Source organism: Tachyglossus aculeatus, chromosome 11 (assembly GCF_015852505.1).
Source record: "Tachyglossus aculeatus isolate mTacAcu1 chromosome 11, mTacAcu1.pri, whole genome shotgun sequence".
Taxonomy (NCBI): Eukaryota; Metazoa; Chordata; class Mammalia; order Monotremata; family Tachyglossidae; genus Tachyglossus; species Tachyglossus aculeatus.
This window is the reverse complement of record NC_052076.1, coordinates 19,444,650-19,463,986: the sequence shown is the minus strand read 5'-3', so window position 1 is coordinate 19,463,986 and position 19,337 is coordinate 19,444,650. Positions and strand designations below refer to the sequence as shown.

At 43.4% G+C, this 19,337-nt stretch overlaps 1 protein-coding gene across 4 annotated transcripts in view; it reads right to left on the bottom strand.

Annotated features, from left to right (window-relative positions):
- Nucleotides 1-220: 220 nt before the first annotated feature.
- JHY (junctional cadherin complex regulator) overlaps nucleotides 221-19,337 on the bottom strand; it is a 78,735-nt gene continuing 59,618 nt past the window's right edge. For 3 of the 4 annotated variants that reach the window (XM_038754838.1, XM_038754840.1, XM_038754839.1), the window contains 5 exons: nucleotides 16,828-17,510; nucleotides 14,468-14,756; nucleotides 5,677-5,757; nucleotides 4,677-4,805; nucleotides 221-697 (listed from right to left, as the gene is read on the bottom strand). In XM_038754838.1, the coding sequence (XP_038610766.1) occupies nucleotides 491-697; nucleotides 4,677-4,805; nucleotides 5,677-5,757; nucleotides 14,468-14,756; nucleotides 16,828-17,510 (1,389 nt within the window). In that variant the 3' untranslated portion in view covers nucleotides 221-490. The remainder of the gene's footprint in view (nucleotides 698-4,676; nucleotides 4,806-5,676; nucleotides 5,758-14,467; nucleotides 14,757-16,827; nucleotides 17,511-19,337) is intronic. The other variant, XM_038754841.1, reaches the window with a different exon arrangement.

Genomic DNA, 19,337 nt, shown 5'->3' with positions numbered 1-19,337 from the left:
CTCCTCTCAATTCTCTCACTGTTCCTGGCCCTGAAACAGATGAGTCCAAAACGTATTAGATATAAGATTCAACAGTCCCCATCAGTGAACCTGTCTACATTTTCTTCTTGGAGAAAGTGAAATGCTTTAAAAATATTTTCCTTTTCCCAAAAGAGAGAAGGCAACACATTTATTTCCCAGTGTGCAAGGTGTCAAATGCATTTTGCAAAAAGATCAAAGATTCACATAAACACAAAGGACTTTATTCTATGGTTTCTAACTCAGATGAAACTCTTGCCAACTTAAAATATTATTCATTTCCATAGGAGTTTCTCAATGAAGAAAGATATGATATGATCCCAAATAACACATTCTACAAAAACACAAACAGAACAGCAGCAGTCTGATTACAACTAAAAGCAATCATTTTAGAATGCTAAGGCTGTGCCAGAGTTTCTTTTGTTCCTATATCTTCTTTCTTAAACAGGTTCTTCTAGGCATTTCATATTTTCTACACAATGTGAAGGACTTTAAAAGCTGCTACAGCCTGTTTTTCTCTTTCATGTCTGCTCTGCAGCACTTCTAGCAATGTGATTTCAGGTAAACTTTCTTCTTTTCCAGCATAGGTCAAAATCTGTCCCTCCTTTGATTCTGGATCAGTCAGATTTGATGGTAAAACTGGTTTGGGTTTCGGAATATTCTTAGCATATTCCAAAGCCTAAAAGCAGGAAGATTGAAACATATTTGAAATGAAAAATAAACTCTTATTTGAACAATAAAAGGAAGTCACTTTCAACTCTCCTCTCACCCTGAGCCAGGAAAAAAAGAATACAGATCAAACAGAAAATGCAACATGATGCACAGTAAAAACAAAGAACCTGTAACTACAATTCAGAGGTGGAAATTGACTCTTGAGATACATTCTTCTAAAGAGATGAGGCTGGGTAGCATCAATTTTGAACTAATTTTAGTACTTACCACCTTGGCCTCTGATGTTCTTTTTCAAACCTACAGATTTGGCCAGAGGCTTTTCCAACTAAAGAGGATTGGCTTTAGCTGAAATGTGAGAGGATCACCACAGGTCATTTACAATCCAGTCCTGGCTAGCTACATTATTTTCCAAAGGTTCTTTGAAAGTTGAAACAGTAATATTGATAACAATAATAATGATAATAGCAACAGTGACATTTATTAAGCCAAATACTCTGTGCCAAACCCTGTGCTAAGGTCAGAAAACTCTGGAAAATTCATGTACGATGAATATGGCCCAGCCAGCTGGGAGCCTCTATCAGACGGAGTCTGTCCTCTTTGGTGGTTGTTTTGGTCTTCCTTGGCTCAAGGGCAGCAAAAGCTCTCTTCCTCCCCTCAAAGCCCTACTGAGAGCTCACCTCCTCCAGGAGGCCTCCCAGACTGAGCCCCCCCAACTTATCCTCTCCTCCTCTTCCCCTCCCCATTGCCCCCACTCCCTCCCTCTGCCCTACCCCCTTCCCTTCCCCTCCCCACAGCACTTGTGTATATTTATACATATTTATTACTCTATTTTATTGCTGAGGTGTAAATATATATAATTCTATTTATTTTAATGGTATTGACACGTGTCTACTTGTTCTGTTTTGCTGTCTGTCTCCCCCTTCTAGACTGTGAGCCCATTGTTGGGTAGGGACTGTATATGTTGCCAAATTGTACTTTTCAAGTGCTTAGTACAGTGCTCTGCACACAGTAAGTGCTCAATAAATACGATTGAATGAATGAATGAATGAAGTGCTGGGGTAGATACAAGATAATCACTGATCTAACAAACTCTACTTCATCCTAGTCCTCCTCAACCTCTCAGCTGCCTTCAACATTTTGAACACCCCCCTTCCTCCTGGAAACATTATCCAACCTTTGCTTCACCAACACTGTCCTCTTCTGGTTCTCCTCCTATCTCTCTGGCCGTTCATTCTCAGTCTCTTTTGCAAACTCTTCTATTGCCTCCCAACCTCTAAAGGTGGGAGTCCCTTAAGGCTCAGTTCTGGGTCCCTTTCTATTCTTCATCTACATCCACTCCCTTGGAGAACTCATTCGCGCCCAAGGCTTCACCTATCATCTCCATGCAGATGACTCCCAGTTCTACAATTCCTGCCCTGAGAGATCCTGCCCTGATCTGTCTCCTTCTCTGCAGTCTTACATTTCCTCCTCCCTTTAGGACAACTGGATGTCCCACTGACACTTCAAACTTAACATGTTCAGAACAGAACTCCTTATCCTCCCATCCAAACCCTTTCCTCCTCTGACTTTCCCATCACTGTAGGCAGCACCACCATCCTCCCCGCTTCATAAGTCCAATCAATCACTCAATCACCTTGCCCCCTCCTACTACAACCCAGCCCACACACTTTGCTCCTCTAAATGCCAACTGTACCTTGGTCTCATCTATCTTGACACTGGCCTCTCGCCCATGTCCTGTCTCCGACCTGGAACTCCCTCCATGTTCATATCCAACAGATGATCACTCTCCCCATGTTCAAAGCCTTACTGAAAACACACCTCCTCCATGAGGCCCTCACCGCTTAAGCCCTAATTTCCTCTTCTCCTACTCCCTCTGTGTCACCTTGCACCTGGATTTGAACACTTTATTCACCCCTCAGTCTCAAAGCACTGATGCACATATCTGTAGTTTATTTATATTATTGCCTGTATCCCCCTCTAAAGCTGTAAGCTGTGGGCAGGGAACATGTCTACCAATTCTGTTATACTGTATTATCCCAAGCACTTAATACAGTGCTCTGCACACAATAAGCACTCAATAAATACCATTGATTGATTGATCAATAGTAGTAGCATTAGAAACAGCATTTATTGAGCTCCCACTTGGTGCTGTGTGGTGCACAGAGACCCCATCCCATGGTGGGGCTCACAGTCTAGGAGGGAGAGTTACAGAAGATTCCAAGAATGGAATTAATCTAGCGCCTCCATACTTGTCAGCTAATAAAGCACCCTCTATGTCATTTCTTTACAGCACTCAGGGCCTTGAATCTGTTAATGAAGAATCAACAGACTGATGCAAAAAATTAAAAGCTGCACCAGAGAAACTCAACCAGAAAGACTGAATCCTCCAAGGTCTAAGAAGAATTGTGCTCTTTCAAAGAGGGCAAGAAGTCAATTTCTCACTGCAGAATTGTGTGAGGGATCTTTTTTCCTCATGCAAAGGGTGTGATTCTTGTGCCAAGGATCTCACATTCTCAATGAACTAAGATATTTGCTCAGACTTAGGCCTAGCCTCCAAAACTAGTAATTCCATAATGCTTAAGAATTTATGTAGTGCTATCCTGGATCAACCAAATGGTCCATCCAGGCCAGTATTTTGTCTCAGCAGTAGCAACTAAGGCTGCCTGGTTAGATTTCCATCCCTAGACTGCACAATTCAGATTTGGATGCTCCTGAAAAGCTGAGTGACCCATACTTCGTGAAAACTTTCTCTCAGGACAAAGACACTACTGAGCACCACCCTAGGAGAAGCAGCGTGGCTCAGTGGAAAGAGCATGGGCTTTGGAGTCAGTGGTCATGGGTTCAAATCCTGGCTCTGCCAATTGTCAGCTGTGTGACTTTGGGCAAGTCACTTAACTTCTCTGTGCCTCAGTTACCTCATCTGTAAAATGGGAATTGACTGTGAGCCCTCCGTGGGACAACCTGATTACTCTGTAGCCTTCCCAGCAGTTAGAACAGTGCTTTGCACATAGTAAGTGCTTAATAAATGCCATTATTATTATTATTATTAATAGAGAGAGGAACTTGAGAAATGGAAAAAGATTTCTCTCGACACAGAAGCAAATGGCAGTGTGATGGATCTAATTTCCTTAGATTACACTTAATGGGTTCAGCAAGTGCAATTCAGTTCAATTCAGTCATATTCACTGAGCACTTACTGTGTACAGAGCACTTTGCTAAGCGCTCGAGAGAGTACAATATAACAATTAACAGACAAATTTCTGCCCACCATGAGCTTGCAGTCTGGAGGGGGAGACGGACATTAATATAGGCAAATTACAGATAGGAACACAAGTGCTGTGTATACAAGGGCTGGGAGGGGGGATGAGTAAAGAGAGCAAGTGTAAAGATGCGAAGTATGTGAAATTGCTGGTTTCTTCTATAAAGACAATTCCTTATTCATTTATTTGCTGGCAAGGAGAGAACAGCTGAACTGAAGGAATAGGCCAGTGATCTCGGAGTAGAGACCTGTATACTAGAAACTTAATACATAGCATTTGGTGATGGGGCACACACTTGGGCTCCCAGAAGGTAGATCTTGTTAGAAGAAAAGAATTGGGGCAATTAATGGTGGCAGTGGGTCAGGACTATAATAATAATAATAATAATAATAATAATAATAATAATAATAATAATAATAATAATAGTAGTAGTATTTGTGCCAGACACTGTACTAAGTGCTGGCATGGATACAAGCAAATCAGGTTGGACCCCGTCCCTGTCCCATATGTGGCTAACAGTTTCAATCCCCATTTTACAGATGAGGTGACTGAGGCCCAGAGAAGTGAAGTGACTTGTCCAAGGTCACAAAGCAGACAAGTGGCAGAGCTGGAAGTAAAACCCATGACCTTCTGACTCCAAGGCCCATGCTCTATCCACTATGCCATACTGCTTCTCGGGGTACATTTCAGAAGCCCCAAGGGTCCCAGAGGGAGAGTTACCCTTACCTTCTGGCGGGAGACTGCAGATTTGCTCTCTTGTTTGGCATTTTGTGGTTTTGACATAGTGGACAGAATCCTCATGTTGTGTTCCTTAACTTGTTTTGCGTATTCTTTTTGTTGTTTTAACTTTTCAGTCTGTTCATAGAAATAATTTCTTGGTGAACAGAAAGTCTCCAGCACTGATCCCTTCTGGGGCTAATGGCCCACCCCTTTAAGTGATAGGGACATCAATGGGGAAGACTCGTTGGGTTTGCAAGGACAAGACGGTGCATGACTCTTGAGGGGAAAAGGAGATCTTTCAGCAGGGTGATGGTTAAATTAAATCTTCTTTTACCAAGAAAATCTTTCTCTAATGAGCGGCTTCCACTCCGCAATACCATACTGGATGTCTACTTAATGGTGGGTAATTCACGTCTAGCATTTACACCACTTCTTTTCATTTTTGCTTCCAACCCTGAACTAGACTCTCGTCTACATTGTGAGTGCAACTGTGGGTAAACATATTAAATGGAGCTCTGCTTGCCCTCCAGAAGAGTGAATAAAGTGGATGCACTTTTCTGAGGTTGAGAATCTTCACCAGAGCCACTCTTCAAAACTAGTAAGATGCATCTTTCAGGAAGGAAAAACAATTACTTGCTGAGTAACATCTTTTCTCTTATAATTTCAAGAGGCACAGTCACCAAAGTATGAAAGATTCACGGACAGAAACAAAGGCTGGGGCAACAGAACTGATGAACCGGGTAGAATGTGGAATAGTATCATAGTACTCAGTGACTCTAGTTTGGGGCAGCATGATGCTTTCCAGGAAGTATTATTTGTAGGCTGTTGTACTCCCCTGGAAGTGTTACTTCCACGCTGGAAACTGTTGCTACCTAAGGCAAAGAACCCCAGGGAGGGTTAGTTTTCCTGAACTTGTGTTCTGTGCAGCTACACAATACCCAAAGAGCATCATCATCATCATCTCCCATTCTACTTACGAGAGACCTTAATTGCACATTGTACTCACTTTGTCTTTGATGGATTCAAAGTCAGGTCCAAGGCCTCCAAGCATCACATCTTTTTTCTGATAGCCTTTTAGTTTGGAGAGCTAAAAACACAATCACAGTAGCCTTTAAATATTTGTGGGGGCCCCAAAGTCTCCCACAGAAAGCCCCCAGAAGGGAAATACTTCATTCTTAGTAGAGACTAGCGACGACAACCCAAAGGAGGATGCTAGGAATTCCTGGGTTACATTGCTTGTTAACTTGGATTCTTTTTTATGATTTGTGGCAAGTCAGTTAACCCCTGTTTTAGCTTTCCCATTGTTAAAACAGGGATGATTTTATCTAATAATTGATCAAATTGTTGGAACTGATTAGTTCTCAACCAATTTGAAACCCATAGTGCTATATACCGTTATTAGTAGACCCAAGGATCTCCCTAGAAGAAGTAGGTTAGTAGAAATGGATAAGTACATACTTCTGTCATCATTAGTAATGAGTGCCTACTGAGGGCAAGGCCCTGTACTAGGAACTTGGAAGAATACAATAATAGAAATCATGGTCCCTGATCTTGAGGAGTTACAATTCAGTACAGTCCAAAAAAGAAAGTATTTAATTTGTCTTACTTCCACCCTAACCCCTCCACTAACTCCCTCTTTTCTTTTGAAGTCCATGCTATACACCTCTGCCATCCACTTCAACTTTTTTAATTGTACTTAAGTGCTTACTGTGGGTCAAACACAGTTCTAAATCTAGCTCAATGGCTTGTTGCCACCACCTACCTCCTCCCAGGCACCACCTCCACCTTTCTAAACAACTTCATTTTTTCTCCTTCCTTCTCTCCCCATACACTGATTGATGGGCATTTCAAAATGCATGCAGATGTTCCTGATGACCTCCCAGCTGCCTGCTTCTTCTCACTCCCCAACTCCACTGACCTCCAGCTCCACCCTATCTCACCTATATGGACACATGCTCAATCTCATCAGGTCTAGTCACTGTACAATCTCTAACTTCACCAACTCTGAAATCTCACTCTGCAACCACAACCTCCTCATTTTCCATCTCTCCCACACAACTCCTCCCTACAAAACTGCCCTCTTTCCACATAGAGACTTCTGATCCCTTGAGCCCTTCTATTTATCCTAGCTATCATGATCCCCAGTGCTTAGAACAGTGCTCCAGCACTTAGAACAGTGCGTTGCACATAGTAAGCACTTAACAAATACCATTATTATTATTATTATTATTATTATTATTTGGAGTCCCCATCCAACTGCCCTGCTCTTTGATCCACAGGTCCTCTACTCTGCCCTCTCCACTGAAGCCAAATTTACCTCTGTCCCATCTCTCATGTGGCACCACCAATCCCCAGCCCTGGGTCACCTCTACAGTACTCTGCCCTCACTCATGTGCTTGCAACGTAGAGCACTGCTGCTGGAAATCCAGGCATCAGACCAACCCTGTCCACTACAAACTCATCCTCACTTGCTAGAACTCTGCCCAGTAACACTACTTCTCCTCCCTTATTGACTGTTCCACCATTCCCCCATCAACTATACCCAACTTTTAACTCCCTCTTTAAATGAATCAACCAAAATTATCTATGGAGCACTTACTATATGCAAAACACTAAACTAAGCACTTGAGAAAGTACCATAGAGTTGGTAGACATGATCCCTCCCCAAAACGAATTTTGCAAACTAGGGGACTGTTAAACTCCCAGTGTCCCTGTCTTCCCCATCTCTTGCCCTGATGACCATGCCATCTTCTTCACTGACAAAATTCAAACCATCAGATCCAAATTCTCCCCCTTACTTCCCCATTTCCAATTCCCCTCCAAGCCCCAAATTTAATCTCTCATCCTTCTCAGCTGTCTCTCAAATGATCTGCCTCCTTCTGATATCTAGCCTCGGCATCTATTCCAATGACTTCATCCTGTTGCACTTAATTAACTTGCACCCATTCATACATTCAATCATATTTATTGAGCACTTACTGTGTGCAAAGCACTGTACTAAACACTTAGGAGAGTACAAGAGAACAAGTACACCCACGCTTTTTCCCTCCATGACTACCATCTTAAAATGCTCACTGTCCGAAGGCTACTTCCCCTCCGCTTTCTAAAACACCCACATATTTCCTATCCTAAAAGAGACTCTCCTAGTACTGTGCTGCACCCTCCAGCTACTACCTCATCTCCCTCCTATAATTCCTGATCAAACTCCTTGAATGAACTATTTATACCTGCTGTCTCCACTTCCTCTCCTCCGTTTCCTTGGCCCTCTGCAATCTGAATTCCATGCCCTCCACTCCACTAAAACAGTCCTCTCGAGTCATCAATGACCTCCTGCTTGCCAAATCTGACAGCCTCTATTCCGTCCTAATCCTCCTTGACTTCTCAGCTGCCTTCAACACTGTAGACCACCTCATTCTCCTGGAAAAATGATCTAGCTTTGGCTTCACTGACACTGTCCTCTCCTGGTCCTCTTCCTCTTTTTCTGACCGCTCCGTCTCAGTTTCTTCCACAGGCTCCTCCTCTGCCTCCCACCTTCTAACTGTGGAGATGCCTCAAGGTACAGTTCTGAGGATATGTCACCCCCTCCTCAAAAATCTCCAGTGGTTGCATATCCACCTCCACAACAAACAAAAACTCCTCACCATTGGCTTTAAAGCACTCCATCACCTTGCCCCCTCCTACCTCACCTTGCTTCTCTCCTTCTGCAACCCAGTCCGCATACTTCACTCCTCTAGTGCTAACCTTCTCACTGTGTCTCGATTTCTCATTCATTCAATTGTATTTATTGAGCGCTTACTGTGTGCAGAGCTCTCACTGCTGACCCTGGCCCATGTCCTGCTTCTGGCCTGGAACACCCGCCCTCCTCATATCCAACAACTACTTTCCCCCCCTACAAAGCCTTACTGAAAGCACATTTCCCTTCTGTGTCATCCTGACTTGCTCCCTTTGCTCTTCCCCCCTCCCAGCCCCACAGCACTTATGTATATATCTGTGATTTTATTTATTTGTATTGCTGTCTGTCTCCCCCTCTCTAGACTGTGAGCTCACTGTGGGCAGGGAATGTCACTGCTTATTTTTGTATTGTACTTTCCCCAAGAGCTTAGTACAGTGCTCTGCACACAGTAAGTGCTTAATAAATATGAATGAATGAATGAATGAATGAATGAATGAGACCCCCTTCTGTTCTGCATCTACAACCACTCCCTTGGGGAACTCATATTTTCCCACAACTTTAACTACCATCTGTACATGGTTGAGTCCCAAATCTATCTCTCCAGCCTTGACCTCTCTCCTCTGCAGCCTCACGTTTTCTCCTGCCCTCAGGACACCTCTACTTCCATGTCCCGCTGACACCTCAAACTTAATGTGTCAAAAACTGAACTAATCTTTCCTTCTAAACCCTCCTCTCCCAACAACTTTCCCATGACTGTTGACAATGCCATGATTCTCCCTGTCTCATAAGCCTTCAACCTCATCTTTGTCCAGGTCCAAGTATCTCTCTCTTTCGTTCTCTGTTTTTCTTTCTCATTCAACCTGCACACGCAGAAGGTTATGAAATCCTATTTGCTTTATCTTCACAACATCTCCAGAATCCACTCCTTCCTTTCCAACCAAATGGTCACCTTGCTGATCCAGACATTTGTTAAATGCTGACTTGACTATTACATCAGCCTCCTTGCTGATCTTTCTGTCTCTTCACTGATGCCCCCTTCCTCCTCACTGATCTACCTGCCTCCACCCTAAATCAATCAATCAATCAATGGTACTCATTGAGTGCTTACTGAATGCAGAGCACTGTACTAAACATTTGAGAACACACAATATAATAGAGTCGGTAGACACCATCCCTGCCCACAAAGAGCTTACAGTCTAGAGGGAGGAGGGAGAGGTAGACACTGAAATAAATTATGGATATGAGTACTGTGAGGCTGAGGGTGGAGTGAATATCAAGTACCTAAAGGGCACAGATCCAAGTGCATGCACAGATAATACAGATGGGAGAGCGAGACAGAGAAAATGGTGGTGTTGCTGACAGTCAAGGAGAAGTTGTGGGGATAAAAGAGTTTGGGAGGGAAGATTAGTTCAGCTTTAGACAAGTTAAGTTTGAGATGTCAATGAGATGTGGAGGGTGAGATTTCCTGAGAGAAGGAGGAAATGCTAGGCTAAAGAAGAGAGGTCAGGTCTGGAGAGGTAGATTTGGGAATCATCCATGTAGAGATGGTAGCTGAAGCCATGTGAGCAGATGAGTTCCCGAAGGGAACAGGTGTAGATGGAGAATAGAAGGGGAGACAGACCCAAGCCTTGAGTCAACCCCAGACTTAGAGGGTGGGAGGCAGAGGAGGAATCTGTCAAGGAAGCTGAGAAGGAGTGGTCAGAGAGATAGGAGGAGAACCAGGAGGGGACAGTGTCAGTGAAGCCAAGGTTAAGATATTATTTCCAAGATAAGGGTGTGGTCCACAGTGTCAAAGCCAGCAGAAAGGTCAAGGAGGATTGCAGTGGAGTATAGGCTGATGGATTTCGGAAGAAGAAGGTCATTGAGGACCTAAGAGAGGGTCATGTATTTGGAATGAAGGGGCTGGAAGCCAGATTGCAGGGAGTCAAGGAGAGAAATTGGAGAGGAAGTAGAGTTAGTGAGTGTAGACAACTCACTCAAAAAATCTGAAGAGGAATGGTAGGAAGGAGATGGAGGGACATAATTAAATGGATTGATGGGGTCACGGGAGGGATTTTTTAGGATGGGGGTACATGGGCATGTTTGAAAGCACTGGGGAAGAAACCACTGGAAAGTTAACAGTTGAAGATGGTGGTTAGGGAGGAAAGCAGGAACAGGAAATTTTTTTGATAAACTGAGAATGGATAGGGTCAGAGGTACAGCTGGATGAGTAGATTTTTGAGAGGAGGCAGATGATCTCCTCTTGAGATACTGGAGGGAAGGATGGAAGAGTAGAAGAGGAGGTGGGATGAGATGTGATTTTAGGAAAGTTTTGAACATGGGGAGAGTGGTGGACTGTTGAATATGAAGGGGGAGGTAGTTCCAGACTGAGAGAGGACATGGGCAAGGTGTTGGCAGCAGGACAGATGAGAAAATGCTAATAAATAGCATAATTATTGTTGTAGTTAAGCATCGGACCATAAAGTTAGACATACACACCAGATTTTATATTAAATGCTTGGTGCACACTGCAGCAAAATAATTAATAAAATACCATATTTGCACATTCAACCATTAACATTAGTAACACTATCACTGGCCAGTGAATAATAAACACTATGCCTAAACTGTCCTTCCAACATATCCTTCTGGGGTGGCATTAAACTATTCAGCTTCAATGGTGGTGGCCAAAATGAAGGATGATTAGGGACTTGTACTTCCCAAACGTTTAGTACACTGCTCTGCGCACAGTAAGCGCGCAATAAATACGATTGAATGAATGAATTGAATCTACCTTTGAAGGTGGCGCTCCCATCTTGTCTAAGCATTAGACAAGCATTAGAGATAACCAGTTTAAAAACAGCCGGAGACCTGGATTCCTCATAAATTTAGGCTAACCCCCCTTTAATCCTGCTTCCAACTGAGAATTACTGGGAGTATCTGAAATGAAAAAATATTCTGGATTTACTCATGCTTGGCTTCAAGGAGTCTCAGTCGATTATTATAGAGCTCCTGAGGTTGACCGGTTAGACTGTTTAAGATCATCGTTACTAATAATGGAATTTGTTAAGAGCTTACTATGTGTCAAGCACTGTACTAAGCACTGGGGTAGAAACAAGTTAATTACGTCAGTAACAGTCCTGTTCCACACGGAGCTCAGAGCCTAAGTAGGAGGGAGAACAGCTATTTAATCCCCATTTGACAGATGAGGTAATTAGGCACAAAGACATTAAGTGACTTGCCCAAGGTCACACAGAAGACAAGTGGCAGAGCTGGGATCAGAACCCAGCTTCTCTGACTCCCAGGCCTGAGCTCTTTTCTCTTGGCCACACTGTTTTTAGTGAAGGATTTACTTTGATTCCTGTCCTTTGGGAAGCTCTAAGCCTAGTAAAAGGTCTTACTATGGCATAATATCATCAAAAAAATTAGCAGTAGTGAAGGTCATACTTGAGAACCACATGTACAGGGGGCTGGAACCTATAGGGTACCCTATTTCAAGCTCTCTGGCTGATGGCTGATATCAGGGCTTGGTCACTACACTCTCTGAGCAAGCAGCAGCCCCACTATCATGTGCCACGATCTAGCCCTGCCTGAGGCCTGTGAGATGTAATTTCTATTCTCCATCTACATTCACTCCCTTGGAGAACTCTTTCGATCCCATAGCCTCAACTACAACTCTATACAGATGAGTCTCAAACCTATACCTCCAGTCCTGATCTCTCTTCTTCTGTGCAGTCTCACATTTCCTCTTGCCTTCAGGACATCTCTACCTGCATGTCCAGCTGACACTTCAAATTTAACATGTCCAAGTGGAACTCCACATCTGCCCACCCAAATCCTGTCCTCTCTCAGACTTTCCCATCACCATAGACACACCATCTTCCCTGTCTCACAAGCCCATAACTTTGGCATTATCCTCTACTCATTACTCTCATTTAACACACGTATTCAATCTGTCACCAAATCCTGTTGGTTCTACCTTCAGAGCATTGCTAAAATCCACTCTTCCCTCTCCATCAAAACTGCTACCAAGTTAATCCAAGTGCTTATCCTATTCTCCCTTGATTACTGCATCAGTCTCCTTGCTGACCGCTCTGCCTCCTGTCTCTCTCCACTTCAGTCCATACTTCTGCTGCCCAGATCAATTTTCTACAAAACCTTTTAGTCCATGTTTCCTCAAGTAGTTGCACATTCCCCTCCATATCAAACAGAAACTCCCTACCATTGGCTTTAAAGCATTCAATCTTGCCACCTCCTACCTCACCTCGCTGATTTCCTACTACAACCCAGCCCAAACACTTCACTTCTCTAATGCCAATCTATTCACTGTACCTCAAACTCATCTATCTTGCCATCAACTCCTTGCCCACATATGGCCCCTGGCCTGGAACTCGCCCTTCATATCTGACAGACGATCACTCTCCCACCTTCAAAGACTTATTAAAAGCACAGCTCATTCAAGAGACCTTCTCTGACCAAGTCTTCATTTCACCTATTCCCTCTCCCTTTTATACTGTCCTTGCACTTGGATTTGTACCTTTTATTCACTCCCTTCTCAGCCCCACAACAGTTACATACATATCTATAATTTATTTATATTAATGTCTGTCTCCCCCTCTGGACTTTAAACTCATTGTGGTCAGGGAACGTGTCTACCAAATCTGTTACTCTCCCAAGCGTTCAGTACAGTGCTCTGCACATAGTAAGTGCTCAATAAAAGGATTGATTGATAGATTGATGCAACCCTTCTGCTCTGAACTGCACTTCTGTTTTTTAGGAGAGAGGTTGATGGGAAGGTCACGGAAAGCCAGGGACATAAGGCTTTCTGCAATTTCTGGTAACTCCTCTCAAGCTTGGGAGGCCAGTGGTGGGGGTGGTAAGAGTGCCATTATTAAGACTGAAAGTGACATTGCAAGTTTTGTGAGAACTTTGTTAGAACTTTGTTAACTTTGAAAAATTGTACCCTGCTGTGGAGACCCAGCAGTCTTATATTCTCGATCAAATTCTTCAGAGGTGTAACTGTGAGAAAGTTACCGAAAAACAAGACAAAAACAAAGCCTCAAACACTAGGGGACAGCAAGTGAAGGAAATCTGCCCTTAACTTAAGCCAAATAACCCCTTCTTAAAAGCAGTCATGCAGCAATACACAGATTGCCTGCTACAGCAAACCAGTGAGTAATTACTTCAGCTTAAGACTCTCTGGTTTGGGGCTGATGGAGAACTTCATAAACATTTAATTGGTCATGGGTGTAGGTGGATATATTCAGGCTGTCCCTTCACCTCTTAGGCTATGTTAAACAATTACAGTATGAAATCTGGACTTAAGAGTACTGACAATGGCTAGCATTCAGAAATCTGTCTCTGCCCAACTGCCAGTAGGAGAGGAATGGAGTTTAAGGCCATTATCTTTGCAAATCCTGTAACTTTTAATGTGGTTCCATTTGATTCCCTTGGAAACCAAAAGATTTGATCTACCAAATGGGCATAACATGGATAATGATCCACTCCGTCTGGACCCCTGGCTACCCGCTGACCTATTCAAATGTCTTCCTTCTAATTCATTTTAGGGGATAACTATGTGGAGAGGGAGCTTGTCGGATACCAGCTGAAGATTTTTAAACTGGAAAAATCAAATTGTCAAAGGCATGTATAATTGTCAAAGGCATGTATGGATAGTAAGTAATACATCATTTTCCACAGGAAGTCGTTTTTGTGGAGAAGAGGCTGTGAGGGAAGACCACATATTAAGAATACAAGTTGAAGCCCTTTTATTCTGTGAATGAGGTGTGCTTGTAAACCAGTGATAATCCCTTTTCCATGCCAAATGTGACTCCTTCCAGGGAATTGTGAAGCTTAGTTAATGCTTGAGATTCTTACATGAAAAGCATTATACAAGTACAAAATATTGTGCTTTCCCTGGCAATTCATGGTTGGCCCGGATGCTATGGTGAGGAAATCAATGGGGAGACTTCTTAATTTCACATTATTGTGCTTCATACATGGGATCTTTCAAGCTTTGAGGTCTGAAGCCACTGAATCTCCTAGCCATGCAGTTAAGTGGGCCCCTGTGCTCCCTGAACCATGGCACAAATCACAGGGGGAATTGAAGACAGGACACTTATTTCTGATAGGCAAACATTCTTACCTTCTTGCTACCTCTGACTTGGAGCTTCTTATGCCTCTTCAGGTTGAACAGGTAACTCTTGGAATTGCTATGGCTAATGGTTGCCTGGCTTCTTTCACTCCTCCCCGAACTGAGGTGGGATTCACTTTCTGCCTTCGAGAGGACAGGAGGAAACATGATGCTGGAACTTTCCTGGGGCTGAAGGTCCGTCAGTTGTGTTAAGGCGTGTTGATGCTGTTCCATCAGGTGGTTTAGCCGGGTTTCTGGAGAAGCCCTTCCAAGCTGACTGTGGGATGAAGACTCAGGGAGCCTTGATGGAAAAAAGGAAATCTTACTTATTGAAATGTAGTTAGAAAATCACTTTAAGACTGAACATCACTTCTGTAGACACAGACTAATCCATTAAATATTAGTTTGTTGCCTATAACATTCTCTAAAAGTCCACGGATCAAGGAGAAACTAATAGCACTTGGAGACTTATCCCACTCCCTTTTCCAGAGCACTTACGTGCCTTATCATTATACTCTATTGCTATCTCTTTCCGTAGTTTCTTTTATTGTCTGTCTCCTCCATTAGGTGGCAAGCTCCTGGTGGGCAAGAATTTTGTCTGGTGTATTCGACTCTACCAAACTCTTAGTACAGTGCTCTGTACACAGTAAGTGAACCATTAATTGACTGATAGCTTAATCTCCCAGCACATACACTTAAAGCTCTTCTGATCCTTTTGGCTTACTTGCTGATCTGCATTTAGAGCCTTCAAACCAGAAGGCGCTTCATTTTGAAAATGCAATCTTATTTACAGAGAGTTGCTTAAAACAGACCATCTTCCTTCAGGGACTGAAAAGACTAATTCTTTTTACTGACTCAGATTAGGAAGAGCCCTCAAGAGGGCATCAAATTCTGCCCTGGTTTCTACCCTGTCAAAAAGGGCTAAACCGCTTACGAGAGATGGGTGTCTCCCTTTCAGAAGTTCCATCAAGCCCATTTGGCCTAAGTACAGCAGACTGATGCTGTATTTCTTGTAAATACATCTCAGTTAACTCACCTGAATATCTTGTAGTGCCTTCTTTTCCCAGCTTCAGAAAAAGCCTTGTTGTTATTCTCTTTTTAATCAATCGAAGTTATTTATTAAGTGCTTACTGTGTGCATAATACTATTCTAAGCGCTTGGGAGAGTTCAATACAACAGAATTGTAAGACATGTTTCCTTCCCACAGGAGCTTTGACCCTGAATTCCTTGCCCACGCTGATAGAAAAGGGTGCATGTGGGTGGGTGACGTGAAAAGAACAAAAGAATATGCTTGTTTCTATTAGTCATATTTTAGACTAAATGGTATAATGTAAACCATAGCACAATACAATTCTTTAAAAGGACTAACTCAGGAACGCTGTACTGCAACTTCAATGAACACCCATGAATTTTTAGATTTCTATGAATGTCCTATCATCCAAGCTGATGGGCAGGGCATAACAAAAAGACAAATTGGAAGGGCTGAAAGACACTTTAGGCAAACCAAATCATGTCACGAATAAACTCTGACAGATTATTTGCAGAATATCTCTAGAAATGTACTTGAACTGTTTTCAGATTACCTCCTTGCTTCCTCATGAATACGTCTTTCCTGGACCTAAAATGCATCATGGAGCTGAAGAGGACATGAAAGAGTCACCTAGTTCAGTCCCCTGCCTCCAGATGGGTGAATGCATTTAAACCTCCCAAGATGGATGGTTGTTTATCGAACTATTCTAGATCTCTGAGGTTAGAGAGCTGTCAACCTCCCCAGATAGCTGTTGCAAAGTTTCATCACCCTTAAGGTCAACAACTTTTTCCTAATGTCTAACTCAGCTCCTTCTTTCTGTTTCCTCCACCATGCTGTTTTTCGGCTGCCTCGCCCCTCCTGTTTTGTGCAGTGGCAAGCTCTGGAAAGACTGGGCAGAGAAAGAGGAGAACTGGACAGTGCTCAATAATGGTCTGCTCTGGAGGGAGAAATCCACCCTTCCTTAAGCCCTCGTCTGACAGCCCAGGAGAACCTCCTCCACCCACTGGCAGGCAGGTGCCTTTGCTGGTTCACTGGGAAAATAAAAATATAAAAAAATTAATTGAAGCATTTGCTAATGGTTTACTTGCTGTGTGCCAAGTACCTCTGAAGCACTGAGAGTCAATATATGCACATTGGACCCAGTCCCTGCCCACATGGGGCTCCCAGTCAAAGTAGAAGGGAGAACAATTACTGGATCCCCATTTGACAGATGAGAAAACTAAGGCCCAGAGAAGTTAGTGGCTCACCCAAGTTCACACAGCAGGTGAGCGGTGGAGCTGGGATTCAAACCCAGCTCCCAGGCCCATGCTCTGGCTACTTGGCCATGCTATAGATACTTTACCTTGAGATAGGTGGGTCTTGATAGGTTGCTTCTGAATAGGTCTGTTTCAGGAGTCCTTGAGGTGAAGGTTTCTTCTCAAAAGGTCCTTGAGCATTTGCATTAGAAGCAGGCAAAGACATTTTCTGGCTTGGCGCCCACTGCTCCCTGTTGGATCCACTAACAGAGGGAGAGCCCAACTCTGGGGGAGGGGTGAAATGGGGCTGCTGATGCCTGGAACGGAGTTTTTGAAAATGAGAATATCCTTCTCTCTCATCATTACCATGAAATGGTGATAAGCTAAATCCAGGAGAGTTTCTATACGAGATCAGAGGTTGCTTTGGCAAAGCAAAGTCATTGGAGATTCCCCAGTGATTCTGGCTAACATCTGGATTTGAGGATGCTAAATCACCAACAGGCATATTCTGACTCACCCCCGACCCAAGCTTTATGGAAGGATCATCTGGTTTGACTAGTGGGTAGCTCTGTGGCCATCCCAATACGGAACTCTGGTCAACTTGATCAAGACTGAAGTTCCCAGATGAGCTGGGTTTTTTAGGAGTTTTCTGAGATTTTGGCCCACTGAGACATTTGTGCTTGTGAAATTTGCGTGTGACAATCTGGCCATCTGTGGCCTGAAGAAGTAGATCGTTGGGCATCTGGCTTGATTTTATTCTCTCCGATTGGGACAACTGATCCCTGTATTCCTGAAAAAGACAGTTTGGGTTAATTCAAAGTTCAAATCCCACAAAGATACTTTCTGTTGTCTCCATATCTATGCATGACCTCCCCAATCTCTCTCAGAAGCCTGGGGGAAGGGTGTGCTCCCAGACTGCTATCTAGAGGTGGTGAGAAAGGACAGAAAGGTTTTATGTGCTCCTGAATAAAGTGGAAGTCACACCCTCACCTGCATACTCTCAATCAATACTATTTATTGAGTGCATACCTTATGCTGAACACTGTACTAAGCACTTGGGAATGCGCAACAGTCATCAGACACAATTGCTGCCCTTGAGAGGCTTACAATCTAGCAGGGACTATAAACCCTAAAATAAATATTAGCTCAGGGGGACCAAAAGAGTTTAAAGATTCCTACATAAATGTAGGAGTTTATGTCGGGGAGTATCCAAGTGTTTAGGGGACTACAATCCAAGATAACAATGCTTTATACTTCTCAGGTCGCACTGCAAAAGTTTCCTCATCAATGAATGAATCGATCAAATGTATCTATTGAGCACTTGCTGTATACAGAGCACTGGGCTAAGTGCTTTGGAGAGTACAATAGAACAGAGCTGGTAGATAAGTTTCCTTCCCATAGCACACTTACATTCTAGCAGGGGAAACAGACATTAATATACATAAATTGTGGATATGCATATAAGTGTTGTGGGACTGAAGGAGAGGTTAATAACCACAGCAAATCCAAGAGAACGGGTGACACAGAAGGGAGGGGAGAAGAGGAAATGAGGGCTTAGTTAGGGAAGGCCTCCTGGAGGAGATGTATTTTAAAAAGGCTTAAACGTGGGGAGAGTGATCATCTGTCAGATACGAGGAGAGAGGGAGTTCCAAGAGAGGCAGGATGTGGGTGAGAGGTCAGTGGCGAGATACAGGAGATTGAGGTACCAGGAGTACAGTGGCATTAGAGGAGCCAAGTGTTTGCGCTGGGTTGCAGTAGGAAATCAGTGAGGTAAGGTAAGAGGAGGAAGGTGATTGAGTGCTTTAAAGTTTATGGTGAGGAGTTTCTGTTTGACACAGGGGTAGATGGACAACCACTGGAGGTTCTTCAGGAGTAGGGAAAAATGGAAGTGAAGTATGGACTGAAGTGGGGAGAGTCAGGAGGCAGGGAGGTCAGCCAGGAGGCTGATGCAGTAATCAAGGACCTGGGTTCTAATCCTGGTTCTGCCACTTTTCTACTATGTGACTTTGGGCAACTTCTCTTTGCCTCTGTTACCTCATTTGCAAAATGGGGATTAATACTGAGAGCCCCATGTGGAACATGGACAGTGCCCCATCTTATTATCATATATCTATCCCAGTGCTTGGCACATAGTCAGTGCTTAACAAATATCATAAAAATAGGTGGGGCAGGATAGGTGCTTGGATTAATGTGGTAGCATTTTGGATGGGGAGGAAAGTCTGGATTTGAATGACGCTGTGAAAGTAAAACCTACAGGACTTGGTGACAGATTGAATATGTGGGTTAAATGAGAGAGATGAGTCAAGGATAATGCCAAGGTTATGTGCTTGTGAGACAGAGAGGATGGTGGTGCTGCCTATGGAGATGGGAAAGTCAGGGGAGAACAGGGTTTGGGTTGGAATATGAGGAGTTCTGTTTTCGACATGTTAAATTTGAGGCATTGGAGGGACATCCAAGTAGAGATGTCCTGAATAATAATAATAATAATAATAATAATGGCATTTATTAAGCACTTACTATGTGCAAAGCACTGTACTAAGCACTGGGGAGGTTACAAGGTGATCAGATTGTCCCACAGGGGGCTCACAGATGAGGTAACTGAGGTACAGAGAAGTTA